This window comes from Molossus molossus, unplaced genomic scaffold (assembly GCF_014108415.1).
Source record: "Molossus molossus isolate mMolMol1 unplaced genomic scaffold, mMolMol1.p scaffold_m16_p_4, whole genome shotgun sequence".
NCBI lineage: Eukaryota > Metazoa > Chordata > Mammalia > Chiroptera > Molossidae > Molossus > Molossus molossus.
This window is the reverse complement of record NW_023425377.1, coordinates 68118578-68138321: the sequence shown is the minus strand read 5'-3', so window position 1 is coordinate 68138321 and position 19744 is coordinate 68118578. Positions and strand designations below refer to the sequence as shown.

The 19744-nt window shown below is 52.2% G+C and overlaps 1 protein-coding gene across 1 annotated transcript; it reads right to left on the bottom strand.

Moving 5' to 3' along the window:
• Nucleotides 1-189: 189 nt before the first annotated feature.
• LOC118615712 (calcium homeostasis endoplasmic reticulum protein) lies at nt 190-19731 on the bottom strand. The gene is made up of 17 exons (XM_036240868.1): nt 19649-19731; nt 19166-19339; nt 14858-15042; nt 13640-13777; nt 12984-13135; nt 11296-11407; nt 11112-11201; nt 9539-9800; nt 8323-8498; nt 6516-6951; nt 5215-5453; nt 4171-4304; nt 3356-3442; nt 2756-2905; nt 2545-2661; nt 1967-2061; nt 190-1422 (listed from the first exon to the last, which is right to left on the bottom strand). Exons 1-17 carry the CDS (start codon nt 19671-19673, stop codon nt 1229-1231), a joined length of 2766 nt encoding a protein of 921 aa, XP_036096761.1. The 5' UTR covers nt 19674-19731; the 3' UTR covers nt 190-1228.
• Nucleotides 19732-19744: the final 13 nt, after the last annotated feature.

Sequence of the window (19744 nt, the reverse complement as noted above, 5' to 3'; positions counted from 1 at the left end):
CGGGTTCCATGCAGGGGACCCCAGTCTGAGACACCAGGCCAAGCTTTTGACTTCAGCCTATAACTCAAAAGTCCACATTCAGACACACCTCCTCCCTACTGAACCTGAGCACACTTCTGAGGTCAGCACACAGAAAAAAAGGTCTTTATGAAAAAGTCTTTATTTGAAGGCAAAACAGTAAAACCCACAACAAATTGTTAACAGCACGTTTATGCGTTATCCTGAATCAGACGCATTTAAACAATTCACAGCTACAGGAAACCTAGAACAAAATCAAATATTTTATCACACCAGGTCGAAAAGGATTTTGCATCTTATTGAAAAGAATTTTTCAAAAATGTTTCTGTACAAATGGCACCACACCCCCGCTGCCTAAAGATGCCAGGTGCAAACGATCTAGGCATGGTCACCTTGTGGCTCCCTCCAGACCTTACCTTTGTGGTTGGAGGAGGGTGGGTAAGAAAAGGAAGGGACAGAGCAGGAGGCATGGCCTGTGGCTCCTCCCCACACTGGGTCTGAGTGGACCATTGCACACAAGTGCTGGTGTTGGGGTTCCTTTATGTGAAAAACACAAGTAGACACTAAGGGCACAGGTCCTCCATGGGCATCATTCTATAACCTGAAGATGCCTCAGATCTGTCTCCTTGGATCCTTTTGTTTCTGGAGATAATAGCAAATGCCTAATGTAAAAAAAAAAATTTCAACTTAACTAAAATAACTAAGGGTCAGTATGTCTTGGAGGAATCAAGTTTCAAATTATCCCACTGAGGATCATCTTAGATCAGTATTTTTTTTTTTAAAAACTAAACCATTTGGAGTAAAAATGAAAACCCTGTTTAACATTGCAAATCAAGGTTTTGTTTTTCCATTTTTAAAGAGTGAGCAGTACTAGCGCCTGGCCTGAGCTTTGTCACGACATATATGGTAGGTGCAGATTCTTGTCCAGGGGGTGAGGGGCTCATGCCTCTCACTTCACTGTCCAGAGAATGAGTTCAGGGTGTCTTCTCATATGCATCTTGCTTCTACATTAGAGCTGGTTTACAGGAGGGGCCTGTGCCTCCCATGGTAGAGCATGGCACTGGTCACTAGGTATGCGCTGTGGTTGTCCTTCTCTTCTGTTGCTCCCCAAAGATGGAGGCTGTGTGAGACCTACCATCTTCCACAGCCAATAAGCCAGGAAGGTTCCAAATGCCAAGCTGCCGGCGGTTGGCGTGGCTCCTCACCGCACCTACTTGCACTCGTCCCTGGCCTTCATGCGGGCAATGAAGGAGTAGCTCTTGTTCCTGCGGTAGTTCTCATAGGGGTCGTCCAGGGCCACGCCCACACCCTTGTACTGGTCCCATTTATCCCGAACGTCCCCCCCCTTGATGGGGTCCTGGATCCCTTGCTCTTTCACTCCCAGGCCTCCAGATCCACTCCAGCCTTAGGAAGAAAGAGGGGAGAGTAGTTACAACCTACAAAAACTGCAGTCCAGTGCCTCTGCCCTGACACAGTTAAGTAAGAATGGAGCCCTGGCCGGTTTGGCTCAGCGGTTAGAGCGTCGGCCTGCAGTCCTGAGAGACCCGGGTTCGGTTCCCGCTAAGGGCATGTACCTCGGTTGCAGTTTGTCCCCGGCCCTGGTTGGTCGTGTGGGTGGCAGCCACTCGATGTGTCCCTTTCACATCGATGTTTCCCTCTCTCTCTCTTCCTCTCTCTCCCTCCCACGCTGTCTGTACAAAAAAATGGAAAAATGTCCTCGGATGAGGATTAAAAAAAAAAAAAAAAAAAGTAAGAATGGATTTGGGGAGGTGAGTAATATGCACAAATACTATTTATGAAGACAAAGCTGATAAAGTAAGAATGCCCAGCAGAACCTGCAGGCTCGCCCTTTTTCAAAGCTAACGGTGGTGAATTGGATCTTCCTCTGACTCAATCAACCCCAATCCCAAAGCCCAAACCAAGTCATTCTTTTTCCCCGGAACCTTACCCATTTTCACCAGCATCTGATGTCCTTTGTTTTCTTCCCCAAGCCTGGAGTCAGGTATAGGAGGTGCTGAATTAGAACCCAGACCAGCCGAGGAACTAAAATTAAGACAGGTTACGTCTTTTAAAAAAGAGCAGGTACATTTATTGGAATGAAAACGCTTAGGATATTACAGGGTGTGGCTTATGTGAAAGGTCACAGTGTAGGATGGACATACACACACTGTGTCTCAACCATTCTTCATCCTCTTCGCCAGCCAGATAAGGGGGCTCCCTAAGATTGCCCCTGCTCCACAGTGTGCAGCAAGGGTAGGTCACATCAAACCCCTAAAACAGAAACACAGAGCCCAGCCACCACCCCAGGCTTTACAATGTGACCACAAAAAGATAAGACCACGACGTGAGAGGAGAAGGTGCCATTGTCACTGTACTAATGCTTGGGTGTCCCTGAGTCACTGCCCAGCATTGGTCACGAACTGTGGGAATGTCTTCTAATGACACATATAACATTCACAGCAAAACCTCAGAGGTTCCAGCGCTACCAGTGGATCGATCACGGGACAGTTAAGACAGAAATCTTACGGCGGAGTGGGGCTCCTGGACCGAGACCGACGTCTCCTCCCTGGGGAGTATGACTTGGACCTGGAGCGGGAACGGGACCTCGAGCGGCTTCTTGAGGAGCGGGATCGGCTACGGCTCCTGTTGGGAAGAGGGGAGGGGAGAGGCCTGCAGATCAGCCTGGCAGCCATGGGAAGCCTCAGGCCCAGATTTCTGAGAGGTGGTACCTGCCTACCTGGAGCGGGAACGGGAGTAGGAACGGGAACGGGAGCAGGAGCGTGACCGCGACCTCGAGTATGAGCCAGATGACTTGGAAGATCTCGAGTTGGAGCGAGAAGAGGAGCGCCCTCGGCTTTTGGATCTGCTCCGAGACCGTGATGGTCCACTGCAGGGAGAGGCTGGTGAGCTGGAGCTGGCACCTCCTGCTCCCACACAGGCTGAACTTGCCACCCCTACCCCAGATTTCAGGAATACCACAGGAGTATATGTTGGGGTATGGACACACCATTCACAATGGGGTGTTGTGTTCCTAAAAAGCTTGATGAATACAGACCATAGCAAACTTCTCTTATGCTGGTGTTTTAAGTCTTAGCTCAGAATTGTAGGAACAGCTCCTAGCACCTTTATCATAGTGGGCCAGACCTAAGACCCAGGATAGACCTAACTTCCTCTGCCTGTGTTTGAGGGTGATGTCACATGTTTGGATATGACATGTGATGGGGTATATGTTAGGGTGTGACAGAACAGTGTGTCTAGTTCACTCTAAGCCAATTCATGACAAGACACGGCCGGGGAGGCATGATGACTTCATGCAAGTCAGTGGGGATGCCCTTACCTGTTCCTCTTTTCTTGGCCTTTCCGCCGTCGGGCCCGCATTTTTGCTCGGAAAAACTCGTAGAGGCCATTCTGCTCCCAGCCTTCACTGTAAGATAGGCAATCCCCATGTGATCACAACAGCCTCCCTCCTGCAGTGCACTGGGAAAGCTCATCAAAATGGAGCAAGCCAACCCCCACCCCCAAAAGCCTTCAGAAACATGCAGCCCCTCCTTCATTCACTCAGGATGCTGAGCACGTGCCACCACAGATAGCACTCAGGTGGTCACTTCAATGGGGACACCCTTTTGTAGATGAGGAAGCAGGCTGAGATTGGGAGACCTGCAGGAAAGTGGAGAGATTGGGCCATATACCCAGCTCTTGGCCTGTGGTCATCATAACAGAACCAGGGGCTCTAACTCATAGATGGGAACACCTGTGTATGTCACAAGGACAGGAAGAAATTTCAACTGGGCTGGTGATAAGGCTGTTGAAAAGGACCCATGACAGAGCCTGGGTATGTACTAAGCCCCTTCTGAAATGTTCCATGTCTGAGATAAGTTCTTGTTCCAATGTGTCCCAAGTAGAAAAACCTTTCATCAAGGGCCACTGTGTGTAACATTACAGTCAGGAGAGAAATGGACCCTCTAACTTGAGCTGGTGATTTCTCTTAAAGACACCACACTCCTTACCTGGGCCTCACACCATGCTGGGCAGAGGTATGGCTGGTAGTAGTCTTTCTTATGCATCAAACTTGGGGAAAGACAGGCTGGGAGATGGGGTAGAGACTCCCCTCCCACTACTGGCCTCACTGCTGGGTCTCCCCAAGCCCCGTACCTGTTCCTTGGCCTGTCATGGGAAGGAGGGCTATAAAAGGCCTCAACGGCTGCCAGCAGCCTCTCACTGGGTGGCATGGGAGGCGGAAGACGGATGTCTTTAGGGTCCAAAGGCTTGTATTCGTGATCTTCTAGCTGCAATGGAAAACACAGTTGTCACCACACCTTGCTGGAGCCCCCCTCAGGCCTACCCAGAGGGCTGAGGGTGCAAGGGGGCAGGAGACAGAGCCCTGCTTTAGTGTTCAGGTTCCCCTGGACATCAGGGTGCGCATCCTGCCCTTTTAGGAAGGCCCACCCCCTCTGAGCCTGATAAAAGCCATAAAGTCTTTCTCCATAAAATGTACACACAAGATGTGGCCTCCAGACTAAGGAGATGGAAAGAGCCCCTGGTTCCTTCATACTATGTGATTCCCAGATGCCCTACCTGCAGATGCTACCCTGTGCCCTGATGTCTACCCAGTGCTCTGTCATCTCCCTTTCAGGCCCTCCCACAGTCATGGCAGCCTTAGCCCGACCAGGAGCTCAGGAACTAGCCCATGTGCCAGCCCCTCTGCCTCTTTGGCTCAGAGGGCATGGGAAGGGGCAGTGACCAGCAGGGGCCCTGAAGCCCCAGCTCCTTGCTCACCTCATCCCTCACATGACCCCCTGCCCCCCCAGCCCTGTCCCTGCAGACTCCCAAGTTCCACAAAGGCACATCCCAGAGGCTGCCCCTTTCCTGAAAATCCCCCTGCCATCTACCCCTGGATAAAGTGGCTTACAAGGGCCAGTAATGAGAGGACCTGTGCCTCATGCCCAACCCAGCCTGCCCCAAATAGCACCAAACCCACAGTACCAGGAGGAAGGTGCAGAGGGAACAAGGGAACATGGACTAGCTTACAGACTAGCTTAGTCAGGTTCACTGAGGAGTGCGAAATGAGAGGGGAAGTGGTCTGGGGAAGCAATGTTTTGTAACCTATGGGAAATGAGTTTCATCTGTGAACTGTTCAGGTGTAGACAGAGGCACCAGCCCAAGCATGCTAAGCCTGGCACTCACCACAGACCTTACCTTCACGAGGGGCGCCATCAGCCCGGCGGGGAGATCAAAGTAGGGAACATTGGGGACCAGACTGGGGTCATCATGGTTGATGTGGGGAGGGCCCTGTCGCCGCATGTGGGGGGGCTGCCCGTTGAAGCCATGGGGAGGAGGACCAAAGTCGGGGTGCTGGGGCCCCCCCCAGGGTGGGTGTTCATTGATCCCAGGATGTGGCATGCGGTGGCCAGGGTGGTGGTGAGGGGGTCCCATCTCTGCAAAACAGAAAATTGTCTCAGGCTTGCAGGGAAGTTACGAGCTGGGTGGAACCAAGGGCTCAGGCATGATTCCAGAGTGATAAGTGCCAGCACATGGGCTCAGAGAGGGGCAAGAATGCCAACACTCACTTTCTGGGCAGCCCCATATGGCACCTTGTCACCCACTGCTTCACTCACTGCTTAGGCAATGCAGCAAGAGGGGAGGAACTGAGGCTTGGAGGGGCCTGTCCTCCCACCCACAACACCTGATGGACCTCACAGGTTAAAGAAGGAACTATACCCCCACCCCCACCCCAATTCACTGCCAGTCCTAACCCTCAGTACCTCAGAATGTGACTGCATTTGGAAATGGGACTTTTAAAGAGATGATTAACTTAAATGAAGCCACATGGTTGGGCCCTGATCCATCCAACATGACTTATAAGATTAGGACATAGGCAGAGAGAGACTACCATGTGAGGACACATGGAGAAGATGGCTATCTACAAACCAAGAAGACAGACATCAGAAGAAACTAACCTTATCTCTAGACTGGGAAACAGTAAATGTCTGTTGCTAGAACGGCCCAGTCTGTGGGACTCTGTCATGTCACCCCAGGATATTAACACAAGCAATAAACTTGCTAAGAGATCTCCAAGCTGGAACTGGTGCCAACTGACTGCCTGCCATTGTGGGTACTTGGGGGTTACTTTTCCTTTTGGAGTCTGTCTTCTCTCCTCTGCAGGACAGAGAGACGATGCCCTATTCCTGGGTATGTGGGAAGAGGGACCAAGGTATCACACTTCTATAGCCAATGCAGCAAGAGGGGAGGAACCGCGCTGGTGTGGGACAGCGCTGACACCTGAGTCACCAGCCTATTCTGTCATCCCACGACCCTCTGCCTGTGACCTAGACTCAGGGCACATCAGGTACACACCGAAGACCAAGAGCAGTGCCATCAGCCTGCTCAGGAGGCCGATCTGTCAGGCCTCCTCTAGGCAGGCGACCGGGACTTCTTCAGGAACCAGGGGCAGGAGAGGGCTGTGTGTACCGGGCCTCCTAACATGCAAAAACACTCACCAGCAGGGAAGTCTCCCTGGGGGTAGTCAAAGCGATGAGGATAGGGTGGCCGCTCGAAGGGGTGCCTTGGGGGAAAGTCGTCCTGCATGAAGCGGGGCGGGAAGCGGTTGAAGTTGTGGGGGTGTGGTGGCTGGTTGAACTGCGGGTGCTGCTGATGGGGTGGGAAGGGCCCGCGGAAGTGTGGTGGCCGCTGCATACGGAAGGGCGGCTCTCGCTGGCCGCCACCCCAGGGCGGTTGCTCATGCTGACTGTTCCAGGGGCCCTCGAATTGGTTGTTCCAGTTGGGGTCGGGCTGACTGTTCCAGGGTGCGTCACGCTGGCCATTCCAGCCTGGGTCCCCGCGCTGCTCACCCCACATGCCCTCGTGGCTGTTGTTCCAAGGTGGGCAGTGGGGTGGCCCGCCCTGGTGGTGTGGGTAGGGAGGCTGTTCGGGAGGCTGCAAGAGAAAGAACAGTCGTGAGCCACTCCTGAGGCCCACCCAGCACCCCAGACACCTGGCCTCCGAATTGCCCAGTGCTATATGCTGATGGTCCACTGCGTGCTGCCTGGGGCTGGGCCGGCCATGGTACCTCATTTACTGACATGTACAGTGTATGCTGTGGTGCCTGCCCCACCACTGGCCCCTTATGTCCATGCAGATAACCCAACTCCTAATTGCTGCACCCACATTGTGGCCGAGGACTTCCTCTGGCTGAACACATAGTCCCCACTTATAGAGCATCTGGATGCCCCCTACCCCTGCACACCCTTCGTGGACAGTGCGAAGTGCCTCCCCCACCGCTTCCAGAGTATGCAGAGTAGCTGAGCCCCAGGGGGCCACCTACCCTGAAGACACTCCCTTTCATAACTTCCCCCTCTACTCTGTGCTGTCTCCTGGCTCATCTCCTATATAAACTACTTGCTCTCAATTCCTATCTCAGGGTCTGCTCCTAGGTCCACCCCAGGAAACATGTTTCTATAGGTTAAAAACAACATAAGCTCTGGTTTCACCCAGCTGATGCTTGGAAGACTTAAAGCTGGACTACAACCCAAACTCAGAGCCAGGGAGGGATGTGTCCAGGTGGGGCTGACCACAAGGCCCATCTCTAGGATCATGGTTTGTTGGAGCTACTGACCACTACCACCAGGAGGCCAGCCGAGACCACCATACCCTCAGGAAGCCAGAAAGCCAGATTTTAAATATGGCAACTATTTCAAAATGTGTAAGACATCATATGGGCAGGCCAGGTTAAGTGCATTGCCAGGCCATGGCTTCGGACTATGGAATACCAACCCAGGACAGACCCTTGGTGAGGTGACCCTGTTGTGAGCTTCCCAGTGATGCTATGCTGGATGAGATGACCCTTGCCCTTGCCTACGAGTTTCTGACCCCAAGAAAATAGGAGGAAGTGACCAGTATCTCAGTCCCAGAAAATGCTGCCAGTCTGACACCTGTGACCTTCCCTTTTCTTATAAAAGCACCATATTATTTCCAGAGTGACAAGATGTTGACACTTAGCTCAGTGAGCACCCTCCTGTATTTAACCATATGGGATTTCCTAGCACTCACAGGAAAATGAGGACCTGTTACTGAGAATCCTAAACAATCAAAGCACCAGTGACAGAGGGAAAGCCCTTTCTTGCTTTACCCAACCCCTGTACCTTGGGAAGATGGGGCTATCATACCCTCGCCCCCAGCCCAGACTCTGCTGCACAGCCTCAAGTCTCCCAACAAGCTGCCAAAGCCCCACCTCGCAGAGGCTGCCTGCTGCCCTTGTATCCAGTCCCATTAAGCCCAAGCATGCTCACCTGCCCCAGTAAGAAATACCTGCTGTTGACCCCAAGGAGCAACGGGGTGAGGCTGGTCAAACCACGGGGGTTTGTTAGGTGGGATCTGGTCATGGGGCCCAGGGCCCCGGGAGCCAGTGGCTGCAGGGTCCTGGACCCCTCCTGAGGCGTCATATTCAGAGGAACCGGGCATTTGGATGGGAGGCTTGTTGTCATCTGGAGCCAGGCAAGAAGGCAATTAGTGGAGGCTGCAGCAGCAGGAGGTACCACCCAAAATGGTCTCCAGCGAATACCCAGGCAGGGCAGGCTGGGTTTTATTTCTCGATAAATCCTTGTTTCATGACCTCAATGAAAACTAATCACTGTTGGGAAGACAGTCAGAAAGGGGAGACTACCTTCACACAGAATACATAATTCTTTTCTGAAAGCTTTACAATAAGTATCTTCTGCCATGTGGATTTCAGTTTGCTGAAAAATTTTTACCATTGATGAATTTTATTACCTTTGTGTAAACTGAAACATCACTTCCTCCTACTTAATATTATTTTATTAGACTTTTTTAAAGTGTTAAACCATCCTTATACATTTCTGGGACACATTCTTTTTGGACATAATGTATTTTTAAAATACTTGACTGGCCCTGACTGGTTTGGCTCAATGGTTAGAGCATCAACCCAAAGACGGAAGGGTCAAAGGTTTGATTCCTAGTCAAGGGCATGTATCTAGGTTGTAGGTTCACTCCCTGGTCCTGGTTGGGGTCACGTGGGAGGCAACCGATCGATATGTCTCTCTCACATCAATGTTTCTATTTCCCTCCCTCCCTCCCCTCCACCCTGTCTAAAAAAATCAATGGAAAAATATCCTTGGGTGAGGATTAACAAAAAAAAAATGTAGAAAATAAAAATACTTGGCTGGATTTCATTTGCTAAGATTTTGTTTAGTATTTCTGCATCTTTATTCAGAAGTAAACCTGGATTATATTTGCAATTCTTGCCCTGTCCTTGCCCATCTGATGAGAAAGTTATCCTGGTCTCAGAAAACGATTTGGGCAGTTTCCTCTGCCAGTACTCTAGGGCAGTTTATAGAGAACTGTCTGAGTTGTAAAAGTTTTGTTACATTTAAACATGAAATTCCCCAGCCTGGCACTTTAAACCGATTAGAATCTGGCCTATGATTACAAAACCAGAGCCCTTCTCTGGGGGAAGGCTGCTTTCTGGGGCTGGCCCCCAAGAGCAGGTGCAGAGGGAGCCATATACCGGGCTGGGTGGTTGGCGGGATGGCTGGGGCAGGCGTGGGGGCTGGTGGTGGGGCAGGTGGTGGTGGCGTGGCCTTGACTTCAGTTTCCATTTGCGGCATCTGGATCTGCTGCTGTTGCTGTTGCTGTTGCTGCTGCTGCTGCTGCTGCTGGTCCAGGCTATTGACGAACTCCTCGTGCTGTGTCTTGAGGGTCTGGATCTGCTGCTGGAAGGCCAGGAGCACTGGCTGGACCACCGAGGAGTACTCGTTGATAAGTGTTGCCTGACAGAGCGAGAAGGGCAGTGTCACTTAGTGCTCGAGGCCCAGGGCCCACCCCTTCTGGAGCAGCATGGGGACAAATGCTGGGAAAGCACTGGGAAGTCAGGGTGTTGCCATGGGCAGTGAGGCCCAGGGGCCTGGAGTAGGCTGGCAGGTGACTCATGTAAACCAATCAACTTGGTCTTGACAACCAGAGCATCTGAATATAGTCAAAACCTTGGTTACAAGCAGTGCAGGTTAGAATTCCGATAATGGAATCAGGCAATGATAGCTGTGCTCTAGACAGCCACGCAGACTTCAAACATGTCACTGACAAACATTCCAGGACACGCTCATGGGTTGTGCTTACTTGTTGCCTGGCTTTGAATAAGTTACCACCTCCCTGAGCCTCAATTTTTCTCATCTGCAAAATGGAACAACACTAGGACCAACTTCCAAAGATTTCAGAAAGAAGTCAGTGAATGACACATGGAAAGGACTAGTATGGTGGGGGCTTAGTAAACATGAGCTATCAAACTCGAGGAAAAAAGCAGTTAGCATAACTTGTATGGTGATAGGAGCCCAATTTTATTTAATTTAAGAAAAGGTGAGTAAAATGTAGAGAAAGTATAAAATGTACTTCCCTCATTTGTTTCTGAGCATGAGAGCCTGTCCTCTGTGGGGAAGATGGTATTTAGGACCTTCACCAAGGGAAGCAGCCTGCACGCAGCTCCTGACATTCTGCCAGGCCTTCCAGCCTGAGAAAAGGTGTATGAACTATGCCTTTTCTTCCAGAAACTACATTTAAGGCACCAGAAGATACTGGTGCAATGGCAGAAGGGACCAAGAAGACCCTCTCTGCCCTGTGCCCATCCTCTGGGCAGAGGCAGACATGTGCACAAGGAGCACTAACTGCAAAAGGTGATGGCCACGGCAATCTAGACTATACTGAGGTCTCCTCATGTTTCCATCGTGTTAATTGTGCCCAGGGGACCAATGACACCAGTGCAAACAGGCCAACGACACCTTGAGAGCAAGGTCTAAATTGGGAAACTGGATCACAAGGACATCAGAAAAAGTCTCCCCTGGAAGGGTTCACCCCTCACTGTGCATGGAACAGGGGTCCCCAAAACTGCTGCTCAGACCCTGGATCCTAATGCTTACCAGAGGCACACGTGGGAGCCCAGTTTAGAAAAAGGTACCTGGGCTCTAAGGTCACTGTTCCATCAGCCATTTCCAGCGCAAGTGAGGGAGGTGGGCTCCCTGACTTCTGGAAACTGCTGGGGTGGTGTCCACCCTGGCCCTGGATGTAGTTCGGGAGATGGTGGCACTCACCTGGTACTGGCCAAGCCCCAGGGCAGGGCTCTGCAACTGCTGGATGATGGAGTCATCAAAGTAGCCATTTTTCTCCCACAGCTGCAGGAGCTGGATGTGGGGAGAAGGTGAGGTCATGTCAGGGGGAAGAACATGCCCCAGGCCCTGCCCATCTTACCCTACCCCTCCAGGTTACGCCACATACCCGGGCGATCTTTTGCTGCTTGTCCTCCTCCACAGCCAAGAAGCTGGTGCAATAGATGGGCACCACAACCTTCTGCAGGGCGGCCAGCAGCTCCCTGGCCTGCTTGCGCTGGCTGTGAGGGAGAGACCTTCCGCGCGTCAGGGCCCTGGGGTGGGACCCGGCCACACGCCCGTTACCATCGCGGCTCCAGCCATAGCACCCTCTGCCTTCTCAGGGAATGGGCCCCCAACCTGGCTGGGACAAGGGTTGGGCTCCCCACAAGACCTGTGCTGGCACTTGGGCCTGACTGAGACAGCAGTAGGAGGGAAAAAAACATAGGCTGGGGACCTTCAGAGGAAAGCCTGTTACCCCCATCTCCTTGTTAATAAAATAACCATTTTTTCCTGGGGTGGCATGAGAATGAACAGACACAAGTCCTGTGAGAGCCCCACTATCCACAAAGGACAGGCTAGAGCTGCTGTGGGCTCAGGGCCTTGTCTATGTGGCCTTGCTCAACACTGTGATCCGCTGAGCACAATAATCCCCGACTTGGGCTACGTGTTTCAGGAGGCAGAAGGAGTGTGCCAAGTGTGCCCAGCGTTGGGGACCTGTGACTGGCAGGACAAGGCAGCCTGCCCCTACATCCTTTGGGGGGCACTCTGAGCATAAATGGGTAAAGAGGCTCCTGCAGCTGTACACTGAGGTGGCATGGGGCCCCCAGCATGGTGGTGGCAGAGCCCAGATGGTGCATCTGCAGCATCCTGGGGGGAGGGCACGAGGCAGAAGGCAAGTGGCTGGAACCTCTCCCAACAAGGAGTTCAGCAGAGGGAACTCACAGAAAGAGGGAGTGCCTGGGGTCAGAAGTGGGTCAGGGGAGGGAGAGCAGTCCAGGCAGGAGGACACGTAGGACAGGGCTGTTTCTGCAGAGCTGCCCTGGAGTCAGAAGAGGGGTGAGTAAAGCAGGAAGGGAGGGAAGGTTCCAGGCAGCTGCTTATTTCTCTACACAAGAAATAAGGGAATGACAATGTAGGGAGTGGCTGAGTGCGGTGAGGGGAGGGCAGGGACCCAGCGGAAGACAGGTCAAGGCACAGGACCAAGGGAGACAGGTCAGTTTCTGCTGCCCTCACCAGCACTGTACCCTTCAGCTGGCCAAGCTCAAAGCCAAACATAGCAGCCACACACCAGACTCACTAGCAGCACTTCTTTTTGCTTGTCTCCTCCCAGGGCCTGTCTTGGCCCAAACATCTGGTTCCTTAAGTTACCTCTGTCATGAGGCCCCAAAGAGTCAGGCAGAGGTAAACATTCCCCCAGGGAGGGCTATGGGGGTGGGGGACTGGTCTCAGTGGGATGGGACAGAGTGTCAGCAAGGGGAACCCAGAATCAAGGACCATGAAGCAAGGCAGTCAGGTGACTGAGGGTGTGTATGTGTATCACTGAGGGGGAGCTGGCAGCCAACAGACTCTGAAAGACACCAGAAGCTGCCCCAAGAGAGCAAGAAGTGAAGGAACAGTAGCCCTAGATGAGGTGAGGGGTCCAGGGATAGGCTGAGGCATGGGGAGGTAGGGGAAGGGCTTGTAGACTGACCCTCTTCCAGGGTCTCTAGACAAATGACCCCCATCCTGAGACAGGCCAAGCTACTGAGTAAAATGCAGTGGCCATGAGAAGGCTGGAAGGAGAGGAAAGGCAAGCAGGGCCTGAGAGGCCCTTACCAGTGATGCAGCACGTCATTGATCAGGTAGATGAGGTGCAGCCGCAGCTCAAAGTGTGCCCCATCAGCTGTGATGCGGTTCCGGAGGTGGCCTGCCATCAGCTCACAGTGTGGAGGGGACTTAGCATTGCTGAACATCCAGTTCTTCCCGGCCTGCAAGACAGAGGGATGGGTGAGCAGGGATGGGCTCCCCCAGCCAGAGCATGGGCAGGTGCCCGGGGAGGTCAGGACATAGCCAAGGGTGTGGTGCCCAAGGGCTTGGCCACACGCTACAGACTCTGTCTGCCTTCACTCCTTCTCTTGGAGGTGCTCAGGAGAAAGGGAGAGAGAAGATGGGGATGCCCAGCCGGTATGGTTCAGTAAATTGAGCATCATCCCATGGATTGAGAGGTCCCAGGTTGATTCCAGGTTGGGCACAAGCCTGGGTTGCAACCTCAATCCCCAGTAAGGGGTGTGCAGGAGGCAGCCGATCAATGTCTCACTCTCACATCAATGTTTCTATCTCTCTCTCTCCCTTCCTCTCTCTCTAAAAAAAAAAAAGAGTAGATGGGGCATCTTTACAGTAGTCCTGGCCCAGTCAGGCTTCAGTGGGCTCCCACCCACCAGGAGCACCAGATTCAGGGAACACCGAGCCCACCCAGTCCCACCTGCCCTCACCGAGATGGCATCTTTGGTGCACGTGTCAATGATGGGCTGCAGTAGGTTGTCAAACTCATTCATGTCTAGCTGGGTCTCCTCCAGGAGCTTCTGCATCTGCTGCTCCACTGCATGGGCCACAGCTGCCGTCACCTGCTCCTGGGAGGCCAGGTGGGACCAAGAATGCCCGTCAATGTCCTACGACATCACCAGGAGGCCCCCATCCCTCATGTCCACAGCCTCAGACCCACACCTGAGACAGTCATGACCCTCGCAGGCAGAGCAGGCAAAGAATACACTAAGACAAGACACAGGGGAAGACAATGTCCACTCCCCAGGTGACAGGCAAAATGATTAAGACCCAGAGGAATAAGAAACCTTTGCAGGCCAATTCAACAGAAAGAAAAAAGTGAGCAAGGATGCGAACAGACAGTACAGAGAGGACGTATGAATGGTCACTAGTCAGGAGAAAGGAGAACGATCTCACTAGTAAGCAGGGAGTCAAAAACTAAAACAGGATGCCAGAGTTTTGCCTATTAGATTGGCAAACTGAGAAACTCCTGAGATCTAGCAGAGGCTGTCAGGTGGTCAGATACAGGCAGTCAGCTCAGGGCTGGCAGAGGCTGGACCTCCCAGCCTATAACTGAGGGTGAGTGATCTGGCATGTTTTGTTGTCAGCAATATGACAGTTACTTTAAATATAGTTAACAAACCAGAGGTCAGTGTTTCAGATGTCTTACTTTTTATTCATCTTACTTTCCATGTGATTTATCCTACTATATTTGGCCAAAGTATCGGAACTGTAATGGATCAGGAAAGAAGGGTACTTCCTCACAACAGGTTGGAGTGACCTGGCTAGCTAGAACTGGTACCAATGGCACCAAAGGCCACATGACATTTTCTATTACACAATTTCTAACGTGCAGTCCCACTCATAGGTGTCCACCTCAGCGAACAGCTTATGCAATGATGTCACTGGAATGAGAAGCAACCTCTGTCCAGTCAGGAATCAGGTTAAACACACCACGGGTAGTGGCAGCACTGTCCACAGCATTGATGCTTGGTAATGAGTCCTGACAGCTACTGTGAGTCCCAATGTGCAGATACAAAAACTGAGGCACAGGAGTGAGCTCCAGATACTCACCTTAGGATGAAGAGGAGGAAGGAGGGCCCTAGGTCTATTCAGGGCACTCATCTTAGGGCTGGTAGAGTGGGAGGGAAGAGAAGCAGGCCCCATACCTGTCTGAGGGCCAGCAGGTGCTGCTCCTGCTGCTGCAGGTTCCACTGGCTCTGCTGGATGAGCTCATCCATGGAAGGGGCTCCCTGGGCAGGTGGGATGGGTGCAGCAGGGGCTAGCGGGGGCTGTGTGAGGGGTGGCAGGGCTGCGGCCGGCTCCAGCTCTGGGGCCTGCTGCTTGCAGATGACTGGCAGGAAAGGAAGAAAGGTGGCCCCATGAGAAGGTGGCTGGGGTCTAGGTGTCCCCTCAGCTGCCTTTTGGGCAGCTGTAGGCCACAGGGGCTCCCTTCCCTACACTCACCATCTATAAGAGAACTTCTGCACAGTGCTGCAGCCAAACACCCTGTCTCTGCCATGCCCCCACCAAAGTCTGCCAGGCTCCCCTCACTCTCAGCCTGCCCCTCCTGCACTACCCCCATTCCCCCGGGTGCCTAGATGCAGCCCTCTTTCCCTTGTCCAATCCACCACCTTCTGCCTTTGTACCAGTACTCTCCTTGGAGACTGTAGGACTGTAACCTTGCCACTCTTGCCAACACTCTCTTGCCCAGTGTCCTCTAGCACAGACCAAACCCGAACCCATCCCCCTCCACCCTCTTCACCTCACCTAGGCCTGAGCTGATGCTAAACTCCTCAGGCCACAGGCATGCCCCCATGAGCATCTCTCCTAGTTCCCCAGCGTCTTCTGCCACCAGCCCCAATATACTCTTCATTTTCAGGACATCAAAGCCACCTGACCTTCAGCAAGAGAGCCCAGAAACCTGTGGAGCAGGCCAGCACCCCGAGTACATGCTGTGGCCCATCACTCCCAGCCCCTTGATTTCCTTCTCCTGACTCTGGGGAAAGGGACTCCTTTGAATTCAGGAGCCAATCCAGAATGAGCCAGCATGAGACAACCATCTTGCTGGTAGGGCAACAGGTCAGGTGGGTGTGTGCCCCAAATCTAGCCAGGTGAGAAGGGATAGAAATTTGGGTGGCAGGGCACAGGGGGTTCTGTGGAAGGGTCACTCAACAAAATGGTCTGCCTATCAGCCTTTGGGCCCTGTCTGGTCTGAACATGACCATGACCATGCACTGCTAGAATCCTCCTGAATCCCTCTCCAAGGGAAACTGGCCTTTGGACAAAGACAGATAGATGGGGCGAAGGGTGTTCCCCAGGGCCCATAATGGGACACCAAGTCACTTCTTCGGTCTGGTTGAGCCTTTTGGTGTTTGCACCCAAGGACACCTTCAGGGACACCCTCCTCCACCCTCTCAGAGACACTTCAGCAAATCTGTTCTCTCACTCTCATTTCTTCATTTTCTCCCTCTTAATGACTCCTCCCCAGCAGCCCCCAAACACACCTGTCTTCTGTTTTAAAAAACTTTCCCTTAATCCCATGCCCCCTACAACAATTTTATAGTCAAGATTCCGCTTAGGTTCATCTCCCTTTTATCTCAGCCCAGGGTAAGTCTAGCTCTGCCCACCCATCCCCGCTGTTACCCCCATGGCTTCTGAAGACATCCTTATTCAGCCTGATGGCTATCTCAGGTCTCTGTCTCACTCAGACTGTGTGGCCCCCTCCTGAGCCCTTTCCTCTTTCTCTCTGACCCTTAAATGCTGGGATGCGAGAGCTGTCTTCTTTCTGAAGCCCCTAGGGGAAGCTGATATATTCCTGCGGCTGCAATTACAATCTGCACACCGTGACTCTAAATCTATCATGTTCACCCTGGATTCCTTGAGCTTTGGACCTAATTATAAACAGCCCACGGCTTTCCACAAGCACCTCACACAGGCATGCATGTCCTCTAGCCTCATGCTCCACCCTACCAGGCCTCACTCCCGATCTCGGTGGCTGGCATGGCTGTGCCCACACACCCAAGCCAGAAGCCTAGAAGGCACAAACCCTCTTCTTTCCATTGAACCTCACACTAACAAGTCAACCCATGCTGTTGATAGTTTCCTAGATCACATTCAGGTCTGTGTCCCTGTCGTCACTGTCACAACTCTGCTGTCACCTGTTATCACCCTTGAAACTGGTCTCCCCAAGTCCAGTCCTGCCCCTCCACATGGCAACTATAGTGCTGCTGCTCAAAGTGTGGTCTGAGGACCAGTCGGGTGATACAAAGACTGAACGAAAACAGAAATGGTAAGGGAGCGCTTAACACTTTTAGTAATTTGATGTTTCATGGCTCACATTTTTACTGTACCTTGCAAAAGTGTACTTTCTACAATAGAATGGGAATTTTAAAAAACAAACACGGGTCCCTTCACCAGAGTTTGCAAAATGCCATTCTAGAACAGTCCAGGGTTTCACTCTTTACAGTGGTTAATCCTTCTCTAGAACAGAGCTGAAACCAAACCTTTAAAAGATCTCCAGCCCTGGCTGGTTTGGCTCAGAAGTTAGAGAGTCGGCCTGCGGTAAAGAGAGACCTGGGGTTTGGTTCCGGCTAAGGGCGCGTGCCTCGGTTGCAGTTTGTCCCCTGCCCTGGTTGGTCGTGTGGGTGGCAGCCACTTGATGTGTCCCTTTCACGTCGGTGTTTCTCTCTCTCTGTCTCTCCCTGCCACTCTATCTGAACAAAAAAATTGAGAAATGTCCTCGAGTGAGGATTAAAAAAAAAAAAGAACTCCAAAGCTCCCAGAATTACTAAGTCCTTGGCAGGCCACCCCTTCCTACTCTGCACCCTCACTTTGGGCTACTCCAAGAACCCCTCCTTTTCTGGGCTTCTGCCATCTTGAGTTTTTGTACCCTCCACTCCTCAGCCTCTCCTAAGATGCTTTCCTCTGCCTGAACACTTTTCACTCCTCCAGTTCCATCTGGCTAACTCTGATACATTCTTTAATCCTAGCTAGAAGTGCAGAAAGCACTTCACGAGCCCCAATCTTCCTCTGCTAGGAGTACCCTATCCTTCCTGCATTACGGCACTAAGTCCCAACCAGCCATGGATTTCTGACCCTACAGGGTGGGATGTTCTCACCCTTGGTCACTCCAGCCAAAGGACTGCTCTCCCCTGCCTGGTTATACCAACAATATCCACCTGGTGCTCCAGTTCATGGATTTGACCCCTTAACCCCACCTGCCACCCAGACCAAGTCCTTTAGGTTCAACCCACTGACCTAATTCAGACCTTACCATCAAGTACTCTGTTCATTCCCCTGCTGGCCTCATGGTACCAGCCTTCACTCCTGCTCCCCACAGCCTTGCCACACTGGCCACACCAACCTGACCCTTCTCTCCTTTGTTTCAAAGTTTCCCGTGGCTTCACACTACCTGTAGCAGGGATTTTAAACTTGGTGTGCAGGGGCTAAGAAGTAACTGCTCCAAAGACATGTAAGCACATATAACATTTGGCCTATAATTTTAGGAAGCTGATCCTCACCCTAATCTCAAACTTAACTATGCACAAGAACCCCTGAACTGAGGGAGAAAACACAAACATTCCCCTGGGATTTCCATTCCAGACCAAACGCTTCCCTCCTCCAGACATGTTTTATACTTCAGCCATGCTGGGCCTCTCATGGCTTCTCTCATGGATATGAAACACACCAGGCTTGTTCAAGCCATTGCACCACAGCAGTTTATTACAAATTCTTTAGTGAACACTACTTCTATGTACTCCATATTAGGGCACAACAATGACCCAAAACAAGGTCTGGTGCTTAGTCCAGCAAACATTGTTTTCGATGCCCATTAACTTGAGCAATCCCCTACTCAAACTACACATTTAGAAGCTAGAAATTTACTATTTAACACGACAAATGTGGGACCATACCACCTGGTGACTATTATTCAAAGGCCAGCTGTGATGCCTAACTCCACCTTAAACCCTTTGAGGGCAGGACCAGAATCCTGAAGCTCAATCCAGTAAACATTAATAAGTATCTGCCAATAACTAAAACCCAGAGAGACAATTCTTTTTGGATTTGGAATTCAAGCAACTAAAATGAACAAAAACCTTGCTGGACCCACGAAGTGCAAGGGGGCTGGAAAGGGGCTGAAACGAGAGTCCCAATCCAACCTCTATCACTTCCTAACTGGAAAATACTGAAGCAGTCACAATACTTCTCTGCCGATCTGTCATCACGTCTGCAAAACAACAGAAATATCTCTGATCTCGAGCCTAGAAGAAGGATCCATAACCTCATTCTCCATTATATTCGGACCCAGCAACTGCTCGCTGCAGGCCTGAAAACAGCGGAAGGGATCATGAAGGCCGAGCTGCCCCATTTTCAAAGAGCATGCGACCCAAAAGAAGGCGGTTTGTGAAAGAACCCGCACTGGAATCAGAGAAAGGAATGGCTCGAGGGTGCGGCCAGAGCTGGAGAGAACTCACGCTGCTGCTGTTCCAGCGCCAGCTTGCACTTGTAGTAACTATAGAACTCGCCTCCGAACAGAAACGAGAATTTCGGATTGTCCTTCTGCTTCTCCATCGTCATCTTCTCAAATTCGGGCCCGTTGCGAGCCACGAACTGAGCCAGCTTGTCGATGACATTTCGAAGCTCCTGGTCTGGAGAACGGAGAAAAGGCCACGCGGGGCGTCAGCGAGGACTGCCCAAATCCGGGGGCCCTGGCGTACTAGCCACCGTCCGCCAGGTCGGAGTCCCTAGGGGTGGGTCCCGCAGAGGCCGCCCTTGTACGGGTCCTGATAGGGGCCACAAGCGCGCCGGGAATGCAGAGACCCGCGGGAGAGGCCTCAGGCGAACCTGGGAGGCCGAGCCCCGCCCCCTCCTAGGCCCGGGGATCCCAGGAGGCGGGGTAGGCCAACAGGGAGTCCGGGGGAGAGAGAAACGGTCCCTAAACCTGGGCTGGGCCTCACCGTCGGGTGGCAGCGGCATCTCCATGGCTCCTGCCGCGGGGAACGACCTCCAGCGCCTCTCGATCCCCAACCTGCGCCGTCTGTGGAAGCCGGCCG

Excerpts from the sequence above, each read along its gene's own strand:
- LOC118615712 (XM_036240868.1), bottom strand. The coding sequence starts at position 19,673 with ATGGAGATGCCGCTGCCACCCGACG. Across the intron at positions 13,136-13,639 it reads GCACCAAAGATGCCATCTCG|GCCGGGAAGAACTGGATGTT; the intron begins GTGAGGGCAGGT and ends TCTGTCTTGCAG. Across the intron at positions 4,305-5,214 it reads TGATGGCGCCCCTCGTGAAG|CTAGAAGATCACGAATACAA; the intron begins GTAAGGTCTGTG and ends TTTCCATTGCAG.